Source organism: Dipodomys spectabilis, unplaced genomic scaffold, assembly GCF_019054845.1.
Source record: "Dipodomys spectabilis isolate Male_0828 unplaced genomic scaffold, ASM1905484v1 ptg000228l, whole genome shotgun sequence".
Taxonomy (NCBI): Eukaryota; Metazoa; Chordata; class Mammalia; order Rodentia; family Heteromyidae; genus Dipodomys; species Dipodomys spectabilis.
Window position 1 is genome coordinate 9758395 of NW_024870905.1, and position 20786 is coordinate 9779180.

The window sequence follows — 20786 nt, forward strand, 5'->3', positions numbered from 1 at the left end:
ATCCCTGGTCTCTGGGTGTGCATGGAGCCCTCACCTCTGGGTGTGCATGGAGCCCTTGCTTCTTGCACACAAGTGGCCCTGAGGGGCTGAGTTTCACTTGTTGTCACTGGAAACTTCTGGCATTGTTGGGGGGGGCGGAGCCCACCGCCACTGCCCTACTATGTATCAGCCATTCACACCGGCTTCCCCTCTACTTCCCCCAGGGTGACATTGGAGAAAGAACATTTTTCTTTCTTTTACTTATTATTTTTTGGTGCCAGTACTGGGATTTGAACTCAGGGCTTGAGCTCTCACTTCACTTTTTTTTTTTTTTTCTCTCAAGACTGAGTTGGTACCTTACCCAACAGGCCACAGCTGGGTTTTGGCTGATTAATTGAAGATCAGAGTCTCTCAGATTCGTCCACCCCCAGGGCTGGCTTTGAACCATGATTCACCTATTTCAGCCTCCTGAGTAACAAGGATAAGACATGATCCACCAGCAGCCAGCCTTTACTTTTTGCTTGGTTCAGTAAAGCTTAACAGAAAAACAAACATGGGTTGTTTTTTTTTCTTTGTGGCAGTCCTGGGGCTTGAACTCAGAGACAGGGGCCTCTTCTTGAGCTATTTTACTAAAAGCTAGCACTCTACCACTTTAATCAGATCTCCACTTGAAGCTTGTGTGTGTGTGTGTGTGTGTGTGTAAGTGGAGATAAGTGTCTCACAGACTTTCCAGCCTGGGCTGGTTTCGAACCATGATCTTCAGATCTCAGTCTCCTAAGTAGCTAGAATTACACTGGCACCTAGCTAGCTTTTTTAAAGTATAATTTTATTGTTGATAGATTATTTGGACCTTACCAGAGAACCAAGCAGACATCCAGGTACAGAGAACAAAGGAAGGTTTATTGCTGGGAAAGGGGTCAGCAAGACCCCTTCTCAAGGGGAGAAGTGGAAAGAAGCACCGGCTGAAGTGACCTATATAACCTAAGAGGTTTAAGAGGGGCTAGGAGGTGGATACTTTGGTATGGACATGAGGGCTAGGGGCTTTATCATGGTGGACTAGGATTTATGGCTGTTGTCAAAACAAGGGGTCCTGCACCTGCTCAGACCTGAAGGTCACTCTAAGGGGCTCTTGCTACCTTATATGGTGGGAGCTGCCCCAGAGAAGGGCCATCACAAGGCAAAGAGGGCTGGAGGCTGATTATTTACTGCCTTTACTACTTGGGCCTAGTGTTGCCTAGGAAGGGAGCATGCTAAGCTGTGGAGAAGGGAAGGAGAGTACTAAGCTATGGGAAGGGAGCTCATTTCGCTAACAATTGTTATCAGTAAGGTGTTGTACAGAGGGATTACCATTTCATAAGTCAGTAAATACATTTCCTTTTGGACAATGTTACCCCTGAGCTTTTGTGCTTATGGCTGGTGTTCTAGAACATAAGCACCAGCTGTAGTTCTACTTCTGGCTTTTTGGTGGCTCATTGGAAATAAGACTTTCCTTCCTGGGCTGGCTTTGAACCGAGATTTTCAGATCACAGCCTGCTGAGCAGTTAGAATGAGGCGTGAGCCACTGGCACCCAGCCAGAAGTGACACACTCTTCTTCGTGAGAAAGCTGTCAGCCCACACCAGCTCGAATAGTGTGAGAACTGCAGTGTCAGACACACTATGAAACCTGCTGTTCACAGCAAGATTCTCACTGGGCACACACAGATTGTTTCCTGATGAATAAATAGGAAAAGATTTCTTTCACTGGGGACTAAAGATTAACGAAGCAGGGGTATAAGAGAAAAGGCATTTTGGTTAGAAAAAAACGAAGAACAATGCGATTGGCTCCAGGAGAGTCCCCGGCAGAGTTGGGTGACAGAGTTGGAGATAGCAGAGAGCCGAAAACAGCCTTCCCAAAGTTTGGGCCTGGCTGAGCACTAATGCCCACACTTGTAATCCCAGCTGCTCAAGAGGCTGAAGATTACGATTCAAAACCAGCCTGGGGTAGACAGACTCTGATCTCCAGCTAAACGCTGGAATGGAGTTGTGGCTCAAGTGATAGAGCACCAGCCTTGAGTGGGGGAAAAAAAAAAAAAACAAATGAAAAGGTAAGGCCCTGAATTCAAGTCCTATGACTGGCACACACACAAAAGAACCTTTTTTAAGCCTGTTCCCAAATTCTGTCAGAAAATCAGGGTATGTGTTGGGGAATCTTATTTGCTTGTAAACCCCTATCTGAATCCTTACCTAATGGGCTGCTGGTTTTACTTCTTTTTTTTTGGTCTGTCATGGGGCTTGAACTCAGGGCCTGGGCACTGTACCTGAGTTCTTTTGCTCAAGGCCAGCACACTACCACTTGAGCCACAGTTCCACTTCTGGTTTTCTGGTTGTTCATTGGAGATAAAAGTCTCACTGACTTTGCTGCCTGGGGCTGGCTTCTAACTGTAATCCTTAGGTCTCAGACTCCTGGGTAGCTGGGATGACAGGCATGAGTGAGCACTGGCACCTGGCTGCAGCTGGTTTTTCTTGATGGGGTGGGAAGGTGGGCTTGACTCCAGTGGATTTTTGTTTTTCTTTTTGGTGCCAATGCTGGGGCTTGAACTCAGGGTCTGAACACTGTCCCTTAGCTTCTTTGCTCAAGGCTAGTGATCTACTAGTGGAGTCACAGCTCCATTTCAGCTATTAATTTTTTTTTTTGTAGTTTAGTGGAAAAAAGAGTCTCACAGACTTTCCTGACTAGGCTGGCCTCCAATCGTGATCCTCAGATCTCAGCCTCCTGAATAACTTGGATTACAGGTGTGATCCACTAGTGCAGGCTCCAGTGAGTTTTCTGACCATTAAGGCTTGGCTTCCTGCAGGACTAAGGGAGAGGAGATGAGAGGGGTGGGAAGAGGGGAGGGGAGAGGAGAGGGATGGCAGATGGGAGAGGAGGAGAGGGGAGGGGAAATGAGAGGGGAAGGGAGGGGAGAGGGGAGGGGAGAAGAGAGAGGAGGGGGAAGGGGGGAGGGGAGGGGAAGAGGCAGGGGGAGGAAGAGGGGAGGAGAGTGAAGGGGGAGGGGCCGGGAGAGAAGGGGGAGAGGAGGGGGAGGGAAGAGGAGGGAGAGGGGAAGAGGGAGAGGGGAGAGAAGTAGAGAGGGGAGAAGAGTGAAGAGGGGAGGGGAGGGGAGGAAAGGGGAAAGAGGAGGAGAGGGAAGGGGGAAAATGAGAGGGGAGGGGGAGGGAAGGGTAAGAGAGGGGGGAGGGAAGAGGAGGGGGAAATGGAGGGGAGGGGAAGAGGTGCACATGGCCTCCCAGTCCCTATGCCCTCCGGTCTGGTCAGTCTTAAAGATCATTCTCTCCAGAGCATTTTCCTCTGTCTGGCCAGGGCCTTTAGAATAGGGAAGTCACTGTGCTCAGCCTGGAGGAGTGGCAGTGCACACAGCCGAGCCATGTGTCAATCATCGAGAAGACTGCAGGTTCCGCCTTTGGGGAAAAGAGAAGTTGATGTCCAGTGTCATTTGGGGATGACGTGTCTTCAGTATTCCGGGTAGCCGTCCCTCAGGCTGACCTCAGGCCCTGTCTCCTCAGAGCTCAGTCCTCTTCAGGATAGCAAAGAGCATCGGGGCTTCAACTGGGGAGCTAAATCCCAGATGCTAGGGAGTAGACGCCAGTCAGCCCAAATGGAAGGCTTCCATGGCACTATGATCAGTGTCTTTGTGGTGGTTCTGGGCCTTGAACCCACGGCCTCAAACCCTTGCATCTACTCAAGGCTGATTCTCTACCACTTGATCCATAGCTCCACTTCCAGCTTTTTGGTAGTTTACTGGAGACCAGAGTCTCTTTGACTTGTCTGTCCCGGCTGGCTTTGAACTGCACAATCCTCAACTCTCAGCCTCTTTTTATTTTGGGGGGGGGGGGGTCCGGTCGTGGGGCCTGAATTCTGGGCCTGGGCGCTGTCCCTCAGCTCTTCAGCTCAAGGCTAGCGCTCTACCACTTGAGCTACAGAGCCACTTCCGGCTTTTTTCTTTTTTTGCTTATGTGGTGCTGAGGAATCGAACCCAGGGCCTCATGCATGCAAGGCAAGCGCTCTACCACTGAGCCACCTTCCCAGCCCTCTCAGCCTCTTACGTAGCTAGAATTACAGGTGTAAGCAACTAGCACCTAGCTTGATGATTGTCTTAAGCCTTGATGTGTGTGGGTGTGTGTGGGTGTGTGTGCGCACTCCTGGGGCTTGAAATCAGGTCCTGGATGCTGTCCCTGAGCTTTTTTTTTTTTTTTTCCTTGAAGGCTAGTGCTCTACCACTTGAGTCACAGCTCCACTTCTGGCTTTGTGGTGGTTAATTGGAGATAAGAGTCCCATGGACTTTCTTGCTTGGGCTGACTTCAAACCATAATTCTCAAATCTCAGTCTCCTGAGCAGCTGGGATTATAGGCATACGTCACCAGTGCCCAGCTGTTCCTTATTTGGATCAGTCAGAATTTAGGTGCACAGTTCTGTATCATTTTCTAGTTAGAAAAGGGGTTAAAAGTTTATTGGAGCAATCAACCAAAACCAGGGCACCTGACCCAAGCAAGAACTTGCTAGGAAAGCAAAAGATGTGGCTTAAGTAAAACAGCATTCTTGTAACATGGGAGCTGTCCCAGAAATGGCAGGGCTGTATCAAGCAGTCATTTTGACAGGAAAGATTCTAATTCTTACATTAGCTTGTGTGGGTGGTAATGGTTTTGAACTCAGGCCCTTGTATGTGGTAGGTAGGCCTCTACTACTGGAGCAGCGTGAATAGGAGGTGAAAACCAAAGAAGCTGTCCTTTTCTCCTCTCCCCTCGGCATGCCAGCACACCAGGTGCCCACTGTGCCATGTGCCCAGCATGCCAACGTGATGACCATGCCTTGTCCAGACTGTGCCTAGTCTCAATTACAAATGTATACTAGTACGGTTTGCCCAACCGCATTGAAGACATTTGCTTATTTATTTATTTACATACTTATTTGCTGATTTTTGACTTGAAATTCATGAACATAAAAACAATAGTCTTGTTGTGCCAGGTGCCAGTGGCTCACACCTGTCATCTTAGCTACTCAGAAGGCTGAGATCTGAGGATCATGGTTCAAAGCCAGCCCGGGCAGAAAAGTCCGTGAGATTCTTTTTTTTTTTTTTTTGTTCTGGTACTTAGAGCCTGGATGCTGTCCTTTGGCTTTTTTGCTCAAGGCTAGCACTTGAGCCACAGCTCTATTTCTAGCTTTTTTTTTGAAGATTGATTGGAAATAGTCTCACGAACTTTCCTGCCCAGGCTAGCCTCAAACCACAATCCTCAGATCTCAGACTCCTGAGTAGCTAGAATCATAGTCATGAGCCACTGACACCTGGCTAAGCTTTCTTTTTTCTTTCTTTTTTCAGTGGGGCCTGAACTCTGGGCCTGGGCACTGTCCCTCAGCTCTACAGCTCAAAGCTAGCGCTCTACCACTTGAGCCACAGCACCACTTCCGGCTTTTTTCTTTTTGCTTATGTGGTGCTGAGGAATCGAACCCAGGGCCTCAGGCATGCAAGGCAAGCGTTCTACCACTGAGCCATCTTCCCAGCCCCAAGTCCGTGAGATTCTTATCTTTAATGAACTACCAGGAAACCAGAAGTGGCACTGTGGCTCTAAGTGGTAGGGTGTTAGCCTTGAGCAAAAGAGCTCAGGACCGACACCCAGGCCCTGAATTCAAGGCCTACAACTGACAAAACAAACAAACAGACCCACTCATTTTATTTTATTTTTATTTCTTTTGTTTGCTGGTACTAAGCTTGAACTCAGGGCCTGGTCGATTTCCTTAACTTTTAAGCTTAAAGGTAGCACTCTATCCTTTGAGCCACAGCTTCATTTCTGGATTTTTTTTTCCTGGTTAATTGGATATAGATTTTTCTGCCCAGGCTGCCTTTGAACCTCGATCTTGAGATCTCAGCCTTTTGAGTAACTATATTATAAGCATGAAGCATCAGTGCTTGGCTTAAATGATCCTTTTTTGTTTTCTTTAAATTTTTGGTTTTTTACTTTAAATTTTTAATTGTTATTATAAAGGAGACATTCAGAGTGGTTACAACTACACAAGTTGGGTAAAGAATACATTTCTTTATTTTTTTGGACAATGTTCAGTGACCTTTTTAAAGTGAGCCATTGAGGGGTATTTTGAGTCACATAGAATGAAACTGTGACACAGTTCCCCTCAACCAGTGCTGCCCACTGCTCAGTCAAGTGGTTTCATAAACCGAACTGGGGAGTAGATGACTTTTTCTCTCACCTCCTTTCATTTGGCTTTCCTTTGTTGTTGAAGGCCATCAACAGGCTGTAGCATACATCAGTACAGCATTTTTTTCCAGTCCTGGGGCTTGAACTTTTGACCTAGGTGCTGTCCCTGAGCTTTTGTGCTTTTGAGCTTTTGTGCACTCTGCCATTGGAGCTCCACTTCCAGCTTTTTTTGTGTGGTAGTTTTTAGTGGAAATAAGAGAGAATCAGGGACTTCCCTGACTGGGATAGCTTTGAACCATGATCCTTAGATCTCAGCCTCCTGAGTAGCTATGAAGATAGGCATGAGCCACCAGTGCCTGGCACCAGCATCCCTTTTTAATGGCTGAATACTGTCTCATAATTTGTATATCTATTCATCCAATAAATAAACTTTGTCCTGCTTAGAAACAATGCTATGAATATTCATGATAAGTCTCTAAGCACCTGCTTCCAATAGTTTTGGGGATCTTCTTCTCCGTGTGTGTGTGTGTGTGTGTGTGTGTGTGTGTGTGTGTGTGTGTGTGTGGCTGTCCTGGGTCTTGAACTCAGGGACTGGGCACTTCTCTTGAGCTTTTTTCCTCAAGGCTAGTGCTCTACCACAGCTCCACTTCTGGCTTTTTAGTGGTTAGTTAGAAATCAGTTTTTAAGACTCCTGTCTGGGTTGGCTGCAAACCATGATCCTCAGAGCTCAGCCTCCTGAGTATCTAGAATGACAGGCATGAGCCACCAGCACCTGGCTCCCCTTAGGTTTTATAACTGCTCTTTAGTTAGCTTGAGGACCCTACCTAATGTAAGGGCTGACAAGTAAAAGAAAAAACAAAGTTTAATTTTAAGCCGGGTGCTGGTGGCTCATGCTACTCAGGAGGCTAAGATCTGAGGATTGCAGTCAAAGCCAGCCTGGGCAAAAAAGTCCTTGAGACTCTTAACTCCAATAAACCACTCACAAAAAGTTGGAAGTGACACTGTGGTTCAAGTGGTAGAGTGGTAGCCTTGAGCACAAAGAGGCTCAGAGACAATGCCCAGGCCCTGAGTTTAAGCCCTACGACTGGCAAAAAAAAAAAAGTTTAATTTTTTATTTTTATTTGTCAGTCATGGGGCTTGAAGTCTGGGCCTGAGTACTGTCTCTGAGCTCTTCAGCACAAGGCTAGCAGTTTACCATTTGAACCACAGCACCACTTCCAGCTTTTTCTGTTTATGCGGTGCTGAGGAATCAAACCCAGGGCCTCATGCATATGAGGCAAGCACTTTACCACTGAGCCACCTTCCCAGCCCAAAAGCTTAATTTTCTACATGGAGTCTTCATAAGCACAAAGTCTAAACACAAGATGCTCTTATAATTTTCAGAGAAAGGACATGACATTTGTGAAGAAATGAAAGAACTCATGGCTATCGAGGCTAGGTTAGTAAGCTGTAGGAATTTATTTGTGAAGAGATTCATGGCTGGGAGCTGGAAGCTCATACCTGTAATTCTAGTCAATCAATAGGCTGAGATATGAAGATTGATGTTCGAAGCCAGCAAGAGCAGGGAAATCTGTGAGACTTTTTATCTCCAATTACCAGCAAAAAGCTGAAAACGGAGGTATGGCAGCAGCCTTGAGCACGAAAACTAAGGAAGAGCTTGAGGCTTTGAGTTCAAGCCCTACTACCTGCATGAGAGAGGGAGGGGGGGGGCGGCGGGGAAGAGGGTGGGAAATGAATAATGGTGATGGTGGAATGTAGAAACTAGTGGAAGAGCCAGGCACTGGTTGCTCATGCCTGTCATCCTAGCTACTCAGGAGACTGAGATCTGAGCATTGCTGTTTGAAACCAGCCTGGTCAGGAAAAACTGTAAGACTCTTATCTTCAATTAAATCACAGAAAAAGTCACAAGTGGCACTGTTGTTCAAGAGGTAGTACAAAAGGAGCTCAGGGACAGCTCTAGGCTCTGAGTTCAAGCCTCAAGACCAGCCAAAAAAGAAAGGAAGGAAGGAAGGAAGGAAGGAAGGAAGGAAGGAAGGAAGGAAGGAAGGAAGGAAGGAGGGCAGGCAGGAAGGAAGGAGTAGAAGGTATGCATTATTTCAGAGTAAAATTGGGCTCTGGGTTCTGGTGAGCTAGGCTACTTTAATATCTTGGCCTGTGAGAACTATCCCTCCCTAAACAATCAACATGGTATTTTAGTTATTTTGGTCTGGGAAATTGCACCACAGGCCTCATACTTGCTAGCCAAACTCTTCACCATTTAAGCTACCCTCTATCCTAGATCTCTTGTTTTCACTTAATTTTTTTCTTTTTCTTCTGTGTGTATGTGTGCGTGTGCGCACACGTGCGTGCGCACACTTCACATGCACGTGCACAGGCTGGTACTAGGTCTTGAACTCAGGGCCTGGCCATGGTCCCTTAGCTTTTTCACTCAAGGCTGGTGTTCTATCACTTGAGCCACACCTCTTCTTCTGACTTTGTGCTGGTCTAAGTCTAATTGGAGATAAGAGTCACATAGACTTTCCTGTCCAGGCTGACTTTGAACCACAGTTTTTAGATGGCAGTTTTCCAAGTAGCTAGGATTACAGGTGTTACCCATTGGCGCCCAGCTTTATTTTGTAATAGGGGCTCACTAAGTCTTCAAGGGTTGATCGTGATCTGTGTATTGGGGATGAGGGGGGAAGCTCCTGCCAGTCCTGGGGCTTGAACTCAGGGCCTGAGCTTTTTGTTGTTGTTGTTCAAAAGTATCACTCCATCACTTTGATATTACAATGTTTTGGGGTTTTTTGGGGGTCCGGTCGTGGGGCCTGAACTCTGGGCCTGAGTGCTGTCCCTTAGCTCTTCAGCTCAAGGCTAGCACTCTACCACTTGAGCCACTTCTGGCTTTTTTTATTTTTTCTGCTTATGTGGTCTGAAGAATGGAGTCCAGGGCCTCGTGCATGCAAGGCAAGCGCTCTACCACTGAGCCACCTTCCCAGCCCTCACTCCATCACTTTGAGCCACAGCTCCAATTCTGGCTTTTTGCTAGTTACTTGGACATAGGAGTCTCACAGGCTTTCCTGTCTGGGCTGGCTTGGAACCATTATCCTCAGATATCAGCCTCCTGAGTGGCTGGGATGGCAGGTATCAGTTTGGTCTCAAACTTCTGATCACCCTGCCCCCACCTCCCAAGTGGCTGGGACTACAGAGTGTCCCTCCATGCCTGCTTCCACAGGGCTTGGAGAAGAACATAACCCTGCTGTTTGCAGGAAAAAAGACAGAACTTGAGATCAGCTTATTTCAGTGAAACAAGGCAGACTCAGGAAGGCAAGTGTCACATGGTGGGTTTTTTTTTCTTCTTCATATGGACAACCTAGGGTGGGTAGAAAGGAAAACCAAAAAACATGAAATTAGAAAGGGGAACATGAAATTAGGAAGGGGTGTGGGGGAGGGGTGGATAGGAGAAGGGGATGGGGGAGTATGAGCAGAGAACGCTATATGCTTGTATGGAAATGTTGTAATGAAACATATATGGTTAATAAGCACTAATAAAATGTATATAGACACTAATAAAATCTGCTACATGTAAGAAAAAGCAGGCCTGTGGGCTTTTTCTGAAGTTTCGGTTCCTCAAGCAATTTGGCTGAAGTAAGCATTGTACCAGTATTGCTTTTTTTGTTTGTTTTTTTGGTACTGGTCCTGGGGCTTGAACTCAGGGCCTGGACACTGTCCCCAAGCCTCTTTTGTTCAAGGCTGGCACTCTACCACTTGGGCCACAGCAGCACTTCTGGCTTTTTGGCTAGTTTATTGGAGATAAGAGTCTCATGGACTTTCCTGCCTGGGCTGGCTTCAATCTGAGATCCTCAGATCGCAGCCTCCCAAGCAGCTGGGATTACAGGTGTAAACCATGGGTGCCCAGCTCAGTATTACTATTTTGCATTGACATGACTTCAACAATTTCCAAATCCACGAGTGAAAAGACTGGTTATTTCAGTAATTCTATACTTAACTCTTTGGAGGAACTGCCAAAGAGTTTCACAGGAGTTGTGCAAATAAATATATTATCAAGTTAAAAGGATCAAATTCCTCCTCTTAATTCACATTAATACTCTGTGTGTGTGTGTGTATGTGTGTGTGTGTGTGTGTTTGTACTTGGGCTTTAACTCAGGGCTACAAGCTCTCCCTTAGTTTTTTCTCTCAAGATTGGTGCTCTACCATTTGAGCCACACACCTCCACTTCCAATTTTATTTTTACTTTTATTATTATTATTTTGTCAGTTGTGGGCGCTGTATCTGACCTCTTTGTGCTCAGGGATGTTGCTCTACCACTTTGAGCCCCATGCAACTTCTGATTTTTTCTGATTTAGGGGCAGTTAACTGGAGATAAGAGACTGCCCGGACTAGCTTTGAACCATGATCCTCAAATCTCGGCCTCCTGAGCAGCTAGGATTATAAGGATGAGCCACCAGTGCCTGGCTCCAGTTTGTTTGTTTGTTTGTTGGTTTATCTATTCTTTTGGAGATTGAGTTTTATGGACTTTCCTACCTGGACTGGCTTAGTACACAGATCCTTGTATCTCAGCCTTCTGAATAGCTGGGATTATAGGGATGAGCTATCTGCAGTGCCTTTGCTGATGTTGCTGGCTTTGTAACCCAATGAAATACCGGATGAGGAAGTGACTTCTGTCTGACAATTTTTTTCCCCTTTTGTATGATTTAAACTTTTTCTTTCACTACACCCTTCACAGGAAAGTCACAAAGAGGAAGGATATTGTAACGTCATGAAAGCAGAAATTCCACCTACCCTGAATGATTAAAATGTGCCGCAGCCTCAGCAAGCTCTGGGATCCTCTGCTTCGCTCTGCCTCAGTTTCTCTGGGTGGCCGACAGCAACACACACTGGGGGAAGATGATGGACACCGAGCTGGCCCTGACCTACAGGCTGGTGCAGGATTACCTGCAGTTCGTCCTGCAGACTTCTACCTCAGGATCTGAGCCCAGCAAAACCTCCCAAGTCCTTCGCAGCCTGGCTTCCTCAGTCCAAGAAAAAGTGGAAGAGAACATGAAAGGCTACTTGGACAGCTTGCCCGTGGCCTCTCTGGAGGCCGCCAGAACTGTCTTTAACCAAGTAATGGCAGGGGAATTTGAGGATGGGGTCATAAACTGGGGACGAATCGTGACCATCTTTGCTTTCTCCGGGGTGCTCATCAAGAAGCTGCCCCCAGGGCAAGTGGCCCGGAGCATGGACATTGAGCACATCTCGTTCTTCGTGGCTGAGTTTATCATGAACACTGCCGGGGACTGGATGAAGCAGAACGGAGGCTGGGTAGGTACACCAGGAGAATCTCACTGTTCTCAATTCCATCACAAGAATGCTAGTGTGAACAAACCAACAGCAGCATGCCCAGCCTAGGAGTTTCATTCTCTTTGGGAGGTTTAGTGTAGATGTTATTTTACTAAATTTTTTTAACAATAGTCCTGGGGCTTGAACTCAGGGCCTGGGTGCTGTCCCTGGGTTTCTTTTGCTCAAGGTTAGTGCTCTACCACTTGAGCCACACACTACCACTTCTGGCTTTTTCTTCTCTTAACCTTGTAGTTTAATGGAGATAAGAGTCTCACAGACTTTCCTGCCCAGGCTAGCTTTGAACTGCAGTCCTCAGATCTCAGCCTCCTGAGTTGCTGGGATAACAGGTGTGCGCCACCAGTGCAGGGTTTGAACTCAGGGCCTGGGCTCTGTCCCTGAGCTGCTTTTGCTCAAGGCTAGCACTCTACCACTTGAGCCATAGCACCACTTCTGGCCTTTTCTGTTTATGTGGTACTGAGGAATAGAACCTAGGGCTTCATGCATGCTAGGCAACCAATCTACCACTAAGCCACATTCCCAGCCCCTATAAATGTTTAAAAATTTGATGCAGTCAAAGTTACTAATCTTCCATTTGATGCCTTTCCTCTTTTGTTGGAGGCCTTCTTGTCTCATTGTGGGCTTTGCCACACCTAGCCGTTTCTCAGTCAGTTTAATCTTCCTGTAGCAGGGCTTTCTAGCTCAGATTTACTCAGGGCTGGGAGGATCATGTGAGATATTTGGTCATGCATTGTTAGTATTTGTGTGTGTGTGTGTGTGTGTGTACACGTATGTGTTGTCACTGAAGCTTGAATTCACGGCCTCATGCTCTCTCTTAGCTTTTTCTTGTCAAGGCTGGCACTCTATCCCTTGAGCTACACTTCTACTTCCAGCTTTCTGTTAGTTCGTTGGTATAAGAGTCTGTCAGACTTTCTTCCTGGCCTGGCTTCAAACTGCAATCTTCAGATCTCAGCCTTCTGAGTAACTGGGACTACAGGCATGAGGCGCAGCACCCGGTCTCCTGGTCATGTTTTCTATGGGATGGCAATGGGAAGCTCTCTGAAGGACTCGGGGAAATCTGAGCTGCACTATTGATTTCAAGCAAAGGGAAAGATGGCCCGTGCAGAGGTGGGGAGAGAGTACCCTGCTGGTGGGCTTTCTGTGGGTATATCCTTGTGGTTAAATTAAGGAAGCCCATGACATTCAGAAATGACAATGGGAACAGTTTCTGTGGGAGGGAGTTTCATGCTTGAAAACATTTTGGTCACAGTTTGAAGCAATTATAAGGCTGTATGGGAACTTCCAAAATGTTTAAAGATAAACTCTCACAGTTCCTGTGAATACCAACAGAAAGCCCCTTGTGAAAGCCAGCAGCTACACAGAATTGTGGTACTTCCCAAGGATCCTGACTGTTAAAACTTGGGTCTTTTTTTTTTTTTTTAATCAGTTCTGAGGCTTGAACTCAGGGCCTGGGCATTGTTCTTAAGCTTCATCTCTGAAGACTAGTGCTCTACCACTTTGAATCACAGTGCCACATCCGCTTTTCTGGTGGTTAATTAGATATAAGAGTCTCATGGACCTTCCTGGCCTGGGCTGGCTTTGACCCATGATTCTCAGATCTCAGCCTCCTGAGTAGTAGTAGGATAACAGGTATGAGCCACCAGTGCCTGGCTAAAGGCTCTCTCTCTCTCTCTCTCTGTCTCTGTCTCTGTCTCTCGCTCTCGCTCTCGCTCTCTCGCTCTCACTCTCTCTCTCTCTCTCTCTCTCTCTTGTTCTCTTGCTCTCTCGCTCTCCTAGCACTCAAACTTAGTATCTGCACTTATTGTTCATTGGCAGGTGCCCTACCACCTGAGCCAAGCCTCCAATGCCAAGGGACGTGTGTGTGTGTGTGTGTGTGTGTGTGTGTGTGTGTGTGTGTGTGCTTGTGCGTGCTTATGTGTATACTGGGGTTTGGACTCAGGTCCTGGATGCTGTCCCTTACCTTTATCACTCAAGGCTGGCGCTCTACCACTTGAGCCACAGTTCTCCTTCTGGCAGTTTGCTGGTTCATTGGCAATAAGAGTCATGGAAGCCCAGGTACTGGTGGTTCATGCCTGTAATCCTAGCTACTCAGGAGGCTGAGATCTGAGGATCGTGGTTCAAAGCCAGCCCAGGCAGGAAAGTCCGTGAAACTCTTATCTCCAATAAACCACTCAGAAAACTGGAAGTGCTGTTGTGGCTCAAGTGGTAGAGCACTAGCCTTGAGCTGAAGGGCTCAAGGACAGTGGTCAGGCTCAGAGTTCAAGCCCCATGACCAGAAAAAAAAAAAAAAGTCTCATGAATTTTCCTGCGTGGGCTGGCTTCAAACCACGATTCTCAGATCTCAGCCTCCTGGGTAGCTGGGATAACAGGCATGAACCACTAGTACCTTGGCTGCTTCTCTTTTCAAAGGCCTCCTCCTCTTTCATGACAACACTTGATGGTATTCTCTTACATTTGCACAAATTCTTAAATGGCAGATGTATTTTCCTAGTCCATGCTTCTCTTTATTGGTGTCTAGTTTGTGAAAATATCTTTTCCCCTTCATGCGGCTAAGTGACTTTCATTCATGACCCCTTGGGAAGTGGAATGAATGTAACATGCTGACATGGCCTCTGCCTGGCCCACCCACGACACAGTCATTGTCAGGAGAGAGCATGAGCGTCATGAAGCCTCTGAGTGCCACGAGTGTGGGGGAAACATGCATGTATCTCCAGGAAAGAGGAAACAGCATCCCCTGGCAGCCGTGCTAGCCAGCCTGTGCTTCCTGGTGACCCCACCGGGCACGTAGGCAGAAGTGCCTTTCTTACACAATTTTGTACAGCTACCCCTTTTGTTGTGGACCTGATTGTAAAGATAGTTTCAACACTGTAGAATTCTTCTGACTTTGATTTCTGCTTGATCAACTCTGTGTGTGTGTGTGTGTGTGTGTGTGTGTGTGTGTGTACTGGGGCTTGATATCCAGTGCATTGTGCTCTTGCTTAGTAATCAGTGTTGGTGTTCTACCAATTGAGCCAGGCCTTCCTTCATGCTTTTGTGCTAGTTCATTGGAGATGGATTCTTACAGACTTTTCTGCCTCAGCTGACTTTAAATTGTGATTCTCCAGATCGCAGCCTCCTGAGTAGCTAGGATTACAGATATGAGTCAGTCAGTACCTGGTTGGCTTTCTTTCTTTTCTTCTCTTTCTTCCTCCTTCCCTCCCTCCCTCCCTCCTTCCCTCCTTCCTTCCCCATCTCTCTCTCTCTCTCTTTCTTTCTTTTTTTTTCTTCCTTCCTTCCTTCCTTCCCTCCTTTCTTTCTTTATTCTTTCTTTCTTTTCTTTCTTTTTTCCTTTCTTCCTTTCTTCTATGACTGAAAGCAACACCTTTATTTTTCTGTGAATGTAATGAGATACAAATGCTTTTTACAGATGCAAATTTCATTCTCTCCTAGGAAAATGGCTTCCTGAAGAAATTTGAAACGAAATCGTGCTGGCTGACATTTCTGGAAGTTACAGGGCATCTCTTTGAGATGTTTTCTCTTCTGAAGCAATATTACTGACCATGAAGATCATCAGGAAGATCACACGAGTGTGGGCCACAGCTCCTGTAAAACCTGCACTCAGGGGCTGGGAAGGTGGCTCAGTGGTAGAGCGCTTGCCTTGCATGTTTGAAGCCCTGGGTTCGATTCTTCAGCACCACATAAGCAGGAAAAATAAGCCAAAAGTGGCACTGTGGCTCAAGTGGTAGAGTGCTAGCCTTGAGCTGAAGAGCTGAGGGACAGTGCCCAGGCCCAGAGTTCAGACCCCATGACCAGACCCCCCCCAAAAAAACAAAAAAAAACAAAAAACCTGCACTCAAACTATTTTGAAAGAGCATTGGTGATGCAACTTACTTGGAAAGTCAATTCATTTATTGTTGCCTCACTTGTACATTGTACAGGATGTACATCTTGTCTCCATGTAAATGAATAAATTCCATTTATTTGTATTCATTCTGGATTTTGGTCTTCATTTTTTCAATCCTGCTCAGAACTTCAGCCAACACAGAGCTAGATGTCAAGGACCAGGATGAAGTTGGGGTGATGAGCAGGAAGGTGGCGGTGTTTTCTTGCCATGTAATAGACTCTTTCTCATGTTTAATGTGTGTGTGTGTGTGTGTGTGTGTGTGTGTGTGTGTGTGTGTGCGCGTGCCTCAGGACTTGAGCTTGGGCCTCTGTGTTCTTGCCTGAACATTTTGCTCAAGGCTGGTGCTTCACTTCTTGCACCCCTTCCCTCTACTTGTTTGTTTGCTTGTTTCTTTTTATTTTTCTGGTAAATTAAGAAATAAGGGTCTCATGGACTTTCCTGCCCAGGTTGACTTTGAACTGTGATCCTCTGATCTCAGTTTCTTTTTGTTTTTGTTGGTTGTGGGGCTTGAACTCTGGGCGTGGGTACTATCCTTCAGCCCTTCAGCTCAAGGCTAGTGCTCTACCACTTGAGCACAGCGCCCCTTCCAGTTTTCTAGTGGTTAATTGGAGATAAGAGTCTCACGCTCTTTTCCACCTGGATGGGCTTTGAACAGGCATGAGCCACCGTCACCTGGCACAGCTTCCTGGCTCAGCTTCTTGAGTGGCTAGGTTTACAAGTGTTAGTCACTACCTCTTGCTTGTTTTTTGTTTTCATTCACATTTGGGTTAATCAGAGCTGGGAGATAGGAACCAATAGGATGACAGAAAGGGAAGTGGAGTACGTGTTTCTCTACCTGGAACAGATTTACACAAGAGTCCACACAGTCTGGTTGTCACATCCCGGGGTTTTTGCAATGTGACATGGGGTAATCAGTCACCCTTCCCAGTTTGGTCCGTGACCTGGACTTTTAAACTGAACCTGTGTGTTTTATTTATTCATTTACTTCTGAAACAAATTTTTTTAAAAAGTGGTTTAAGCTAGGTGCTGGTAGCTCAGGCCTGCAATCCTAACTACCTAGGAGGCTGAGATCTGAAGATCCAGGTTCAAAGCCAACCTGGGAAGAAAAATCTGTAATATTGAGACTCTCATCTCCAAGGAACTGCAAAAAGCTAGAAGTAGAGTGACTCAAACAGCAGAGATGCCGGCCTTGAGTGGAAAAGTTAAAAGGAATAGATTGAGGCCCAGTATTGGCACTAAAAGGGGGGAGGGGACAATACAAATAAGTAAATGAAAATGAACATTCACTAGGTTTTGGATTAAGTTTACTTCCTGAGGCTGACATAGCTTCAGATCTTACAAGTGAGAGTAATAATGCTTGCTGGCTACTGTCCTTGTTCTGGAGACTTTTAGTTCACTGCATTATTTTATTTCATTTAGTCATTGCTTCATGGGGCTTGAACTAAGGGCCCGTGTGTCATCCCTGAGATCTTTTGCTCAAGGCTAGCACTCTTCCACTTTGAGCCACAGCACTACTTCCAGTTTTCTGAATGGTTTATTGGAGACAAGAGTCTCAGACTTTCCTGCCCAGGCTGGCTTTGAACGTCAATCCTCAGATGTCAGCTTCCTTAGTAGTTAGGATGACAGGCATGAGATACTAGTGCCTGGCTTATTTTATTTTGGTGCTGGGAATTGAGCCCCAGAGCCTCACTCATACTAAGGAATTTGAGATACATGATGCCCTGCATTCCTCATGCCAGCATCTGGAATAGACATTGTCCCTATTCGACTGAGAAGGCTTAAAGAAAGCCAGTCAGAAAGTCACCCCAAGTCCCAGGCATGGTGTGTGCTAAAAGCCTCATGTGACCCTGGCTTCACCGGCCTCTCCCCTTTTCTCCTTTGGTCTCTCAGTGTGGCCCTGTCCTCTCCTTGTTCCCCTCTGACAGGCTGAAGCTGTGTGTGGGTACTGGTCCATGTGCCGGCTTGCCTCCCCATTATTCCCAACTTGAACATGTCCTCACAATGAGACATCACAGCCACTGTCCGATTATGATTATTATTTTCTATTATTTTTGTGTCTGTGTCCCCTTACTTTTTTCACTCAAGCCTGGCACTCTACCACATGAGCCACAGTTTCACTTCTGGTTATTTCTGATTGCAGATGCTAATAGGGTTACATCATCAGCACATCTTTCCACAGGGTTGATGGGTTTCCTGCAATTCATTTGCCTTGTGATCACTGGCAGAATCCTCCAGACAGCTGACTGAGTGAACCCCTCTTCCCCAATTCCTCCCATAAAACCAACAGACACCAGCTACACCAGCTCCCAAGAGATCAGAGCCATGACTAGCATTCCCTGAGACAGCTGATGACTACTGTGTAAACAGCCAGATAACGTATATATGAAAAAATATCAGTGTTGTAAACACTGCTACCACGTGTGTGGACTCACCCTGGCAGCCTAGCTTCTCAACAGGCTGAGATCTAAGGATCTCAGTTTGAAGTCAACTGCCCAGGCAGACAAATCCAAGAGACCTTTTTTCTTTGTGCCAGGCCTAAGGCTTGAACTCAGGGCCTGAGTGCTGTCACTGATGTTTTTTTGTTTCATTTGTTTTTGTTCTTTGATAAAGATTGGTGCTCTACCACTTGAGCCACAGCCTCACCTCCAGCTTTTTGTGGTTTATTGGAGATAAGAGTCTCATAGATTTTCTTGCCTGGGTTGGCTTTAAAACATGATCCTCAGATTTCAGCCTCCTGAGTAGATAGGATGACAGGTGAGAGCCACCAGCATCTGGCTCAAGAGACTCTTTTGTCTCCAATTAAACCATTGGGGCTTGAACTCAGGACCTGGGTGCTGTCCCTTTGTATTTTTGCTCAAGGTTGGGGTTCTATCTCTTGAGCCACAGCTCTGCCTTCAGCTTTTTTTTTTTTTTGGCCTGGGCCAGCTTTGAATTGTGATCCTCAGATCTCAGCCTTCTAAGTAACAAATTATTTTTATAAAACCTTGTAACACCCTCCCTCCTTGCTTGAGTGTGGAGTGACTCCCCTTCAGTGGGTGTGGGATGTACAGGCTGTAAGAAAATGTTTCCATTATTCAGAGTATGAGTGAAGGAAAAGAGAAGAAAAGTGAATGCAGGGCTGGGAAGGTGGCTCAGTGGTACAGTGCTTGCCTCTCATGTATTAGGCCCTAGGTTCAATTCCTCAGTACCACATAAACAGAAAAAGCTGGAAGTGGCACTGTGGCTCAAGTGGTAGAGCGCTAGCCTTGAGCTGAAGAGCTGAGGGACAGTTCAAGTCCCATGGCCGAAAAAAAAAGGAAGGAAGGAAGGAAGGAAGGAAGGAAGGAAGAAAGGAAGGAAGGAAGGAAGGAAAAGTGAATGCAATAGACAAACAGGTTTAATTTAGGATGAACATCTGGGAAGGGCCAGATGCTGGTGGTTCACACCTGTAATCCTAGCTACTCAGGAGGTTGAGATCTGAGGACGTGGTTCAAAGCCAGCTCAGGGCAGGAAAGTCTGTGAGACTCTTTTCTACAACTAACCACCAAAAAAGACTGAAGTGGAGTTGTGGTTCACGTGGGAAAGCACTGGCCTTGAGCAAAAAGAAGCTCAGGGACAGTGTCCTATGGCCAGCATACAAAAAAAAAAAGATGCTTAAGACACACCAAAACACAGAGAGCTGCCTGGGGAAGATGAGGGGATGTGGCAGATATTTCTCTTCTGAGTAAAGTTCTTCACTTTCATCCTCTGTGATAACAACCCGAGGAGGCTCCAGCAACATCGGCTGTAGAGACTAGCACTCCACCACCTTGAGCCCCAGCACCACTTCCTGTTTTCTGGTTGGAGATAGGAATCTCATGGACTTTCCTGCCAGGCTGGCTTCCAACTGTGATCTTCAGATCTCAGGCTCCTGAGTAGCTGGGATGACAGGTGTGAGCCACCAGAGCCCGGATGCAGCCTTTTTTATCTGTAGTATGGTAGCCTACACTGATTGCAGCACTAGTTTATCAAGTCACTCCTCAATGTGCCACAGTGCTTCAGGAGACTCTCCTTCCTTCCTTCCTTCCTTCTTTCCTTCCTTCCTTCCTTCCTTCCTTCCTTCCTTCCTTCCTTCCTTCCTTCCTTCCTTCCTTCCTTCCTTCCTCTCTCCTCCTCCTCCCCCTCCTCCTCCTCCTCCTCCTCCTCCTCCTCCTCTTCCTCTTCCTCCTCCTCCTCCTTCTTCTCTTCCTCTTTCTTTATTTGGCCAGTCCTGGGGATTGAACTCAAGGCCTGGACACTGTCCCTGGGCTTCTTTTGTTCAAGGCTGGCACTCTACCACTTGAGCCACAAAACCTCTTCTGGCTTTTCTATGTATGTGGTACTGAGGAATCAAACCCAGGGCTTCATGCATGCTAGGCAAGCACGCTACCACTGAGCCACACTCCCAGCTCCTTCTGTCTTTCTGTTGCTGTCTCTGTGTGTCTGTCTCATATTCATATATATATATATATATAATCTTTTTTTTCTTTTTGTGCTGGTACTTGGGTTTGAACTCAAAGCCTCACATTCTCACTTTAAAAAAAAACAAAAAACAAAACTTGTCTCTGCCACTTGAACCAAACCTCCATTTCTGGCTTTTTTCTGGTTAATTGGAGATAAGAAGCCTTTCTGCCCACGCTGGTGGAACCAAGATCCTCTGATTTCAGCCTCTTAAGTAGTTAGGATTACAGGTGTATGCCACTGGTACCTGGTGGAGTTTATTCTCTTGGTCCAAATCCGTTGGTGCTTGGGATTTCGCTGACATCTATGGGTGGTTGCTGGCTCCTAGCAAGGCCTGCAACCCACTGGCTCAGTGATCCGCTGCAGCCAGGCCATGCTGAACGCCGACACAGGACCATGAATTACAGCCCCTCCCACAGCCCATGGAGAACACAGGGGACAGATTGGGGTGGAAATTCAGTGGCAGTTTTGGAGATTCTGGGTTAGAATCTCATTCCTTCTTCACAGAAACTAAGTAAGCTTATGCATCATTTATGATGCCTGCTTCCACTTGTATAAAAATATGTTAATAAGTTGGGCACTGGAGGATCACACCTATCACCCTACCTACTCAGGAGGCTGAGATTTGAGGATTGGGGTTCAAAGCCAGCGTGGGCAGGAAAGTCCATGAGACTCTTATCTCCAATTAACCACCAGAAAACAGGACGTGGTTTTGTGGCTCAAGTAGTAAAATACTAGCCTTGAGCAAAAGAGCTCAAGGACAGTGCCCAGGCCCTGAGTTCAAGCCCCAGTATTGAACTAACTAAAGAAAAAAGTCCTTCTCTAAAATTGTCTAACAGTTTTTGTTCATCATGTATATATGACATTCTCCTGTTTCTAAGAATCCAAGCTGTATCACCCAGGAGTCTGAATTCTGAGCATCAGAATGTCTTTGAGAATCTT

At 46.5% G+C, this 20786-nt stretch overlaps 1 protein-coding gene across 1 annotated transcript; it reads left to right on the forward strand.

The window, feature by feature from the left end:
- The first annotated feature begins 10891 nt into the window (after positions 1-10891).
- Bcl2a1 (BCL2 related protein A1) lies at positions 10892-15174 on the forward strand. Its single transcript, XM_042697710.1, has 2 exons — positions 10892-11467; positions 14933-15174. Exons 1-2 carry the CDS (start codon positions 11051-11053, stop codon positions 15038-15040), a joined length of 525 nt encoding a protein of 174 aa, XP_042553644.1. The 5' UTR covers positions 10892-11050; the 3' UTR covers positions 15041-15174.
- The last annotated feature ends 5612 nt before the right edge of the window (positions 15175-20786 follow it).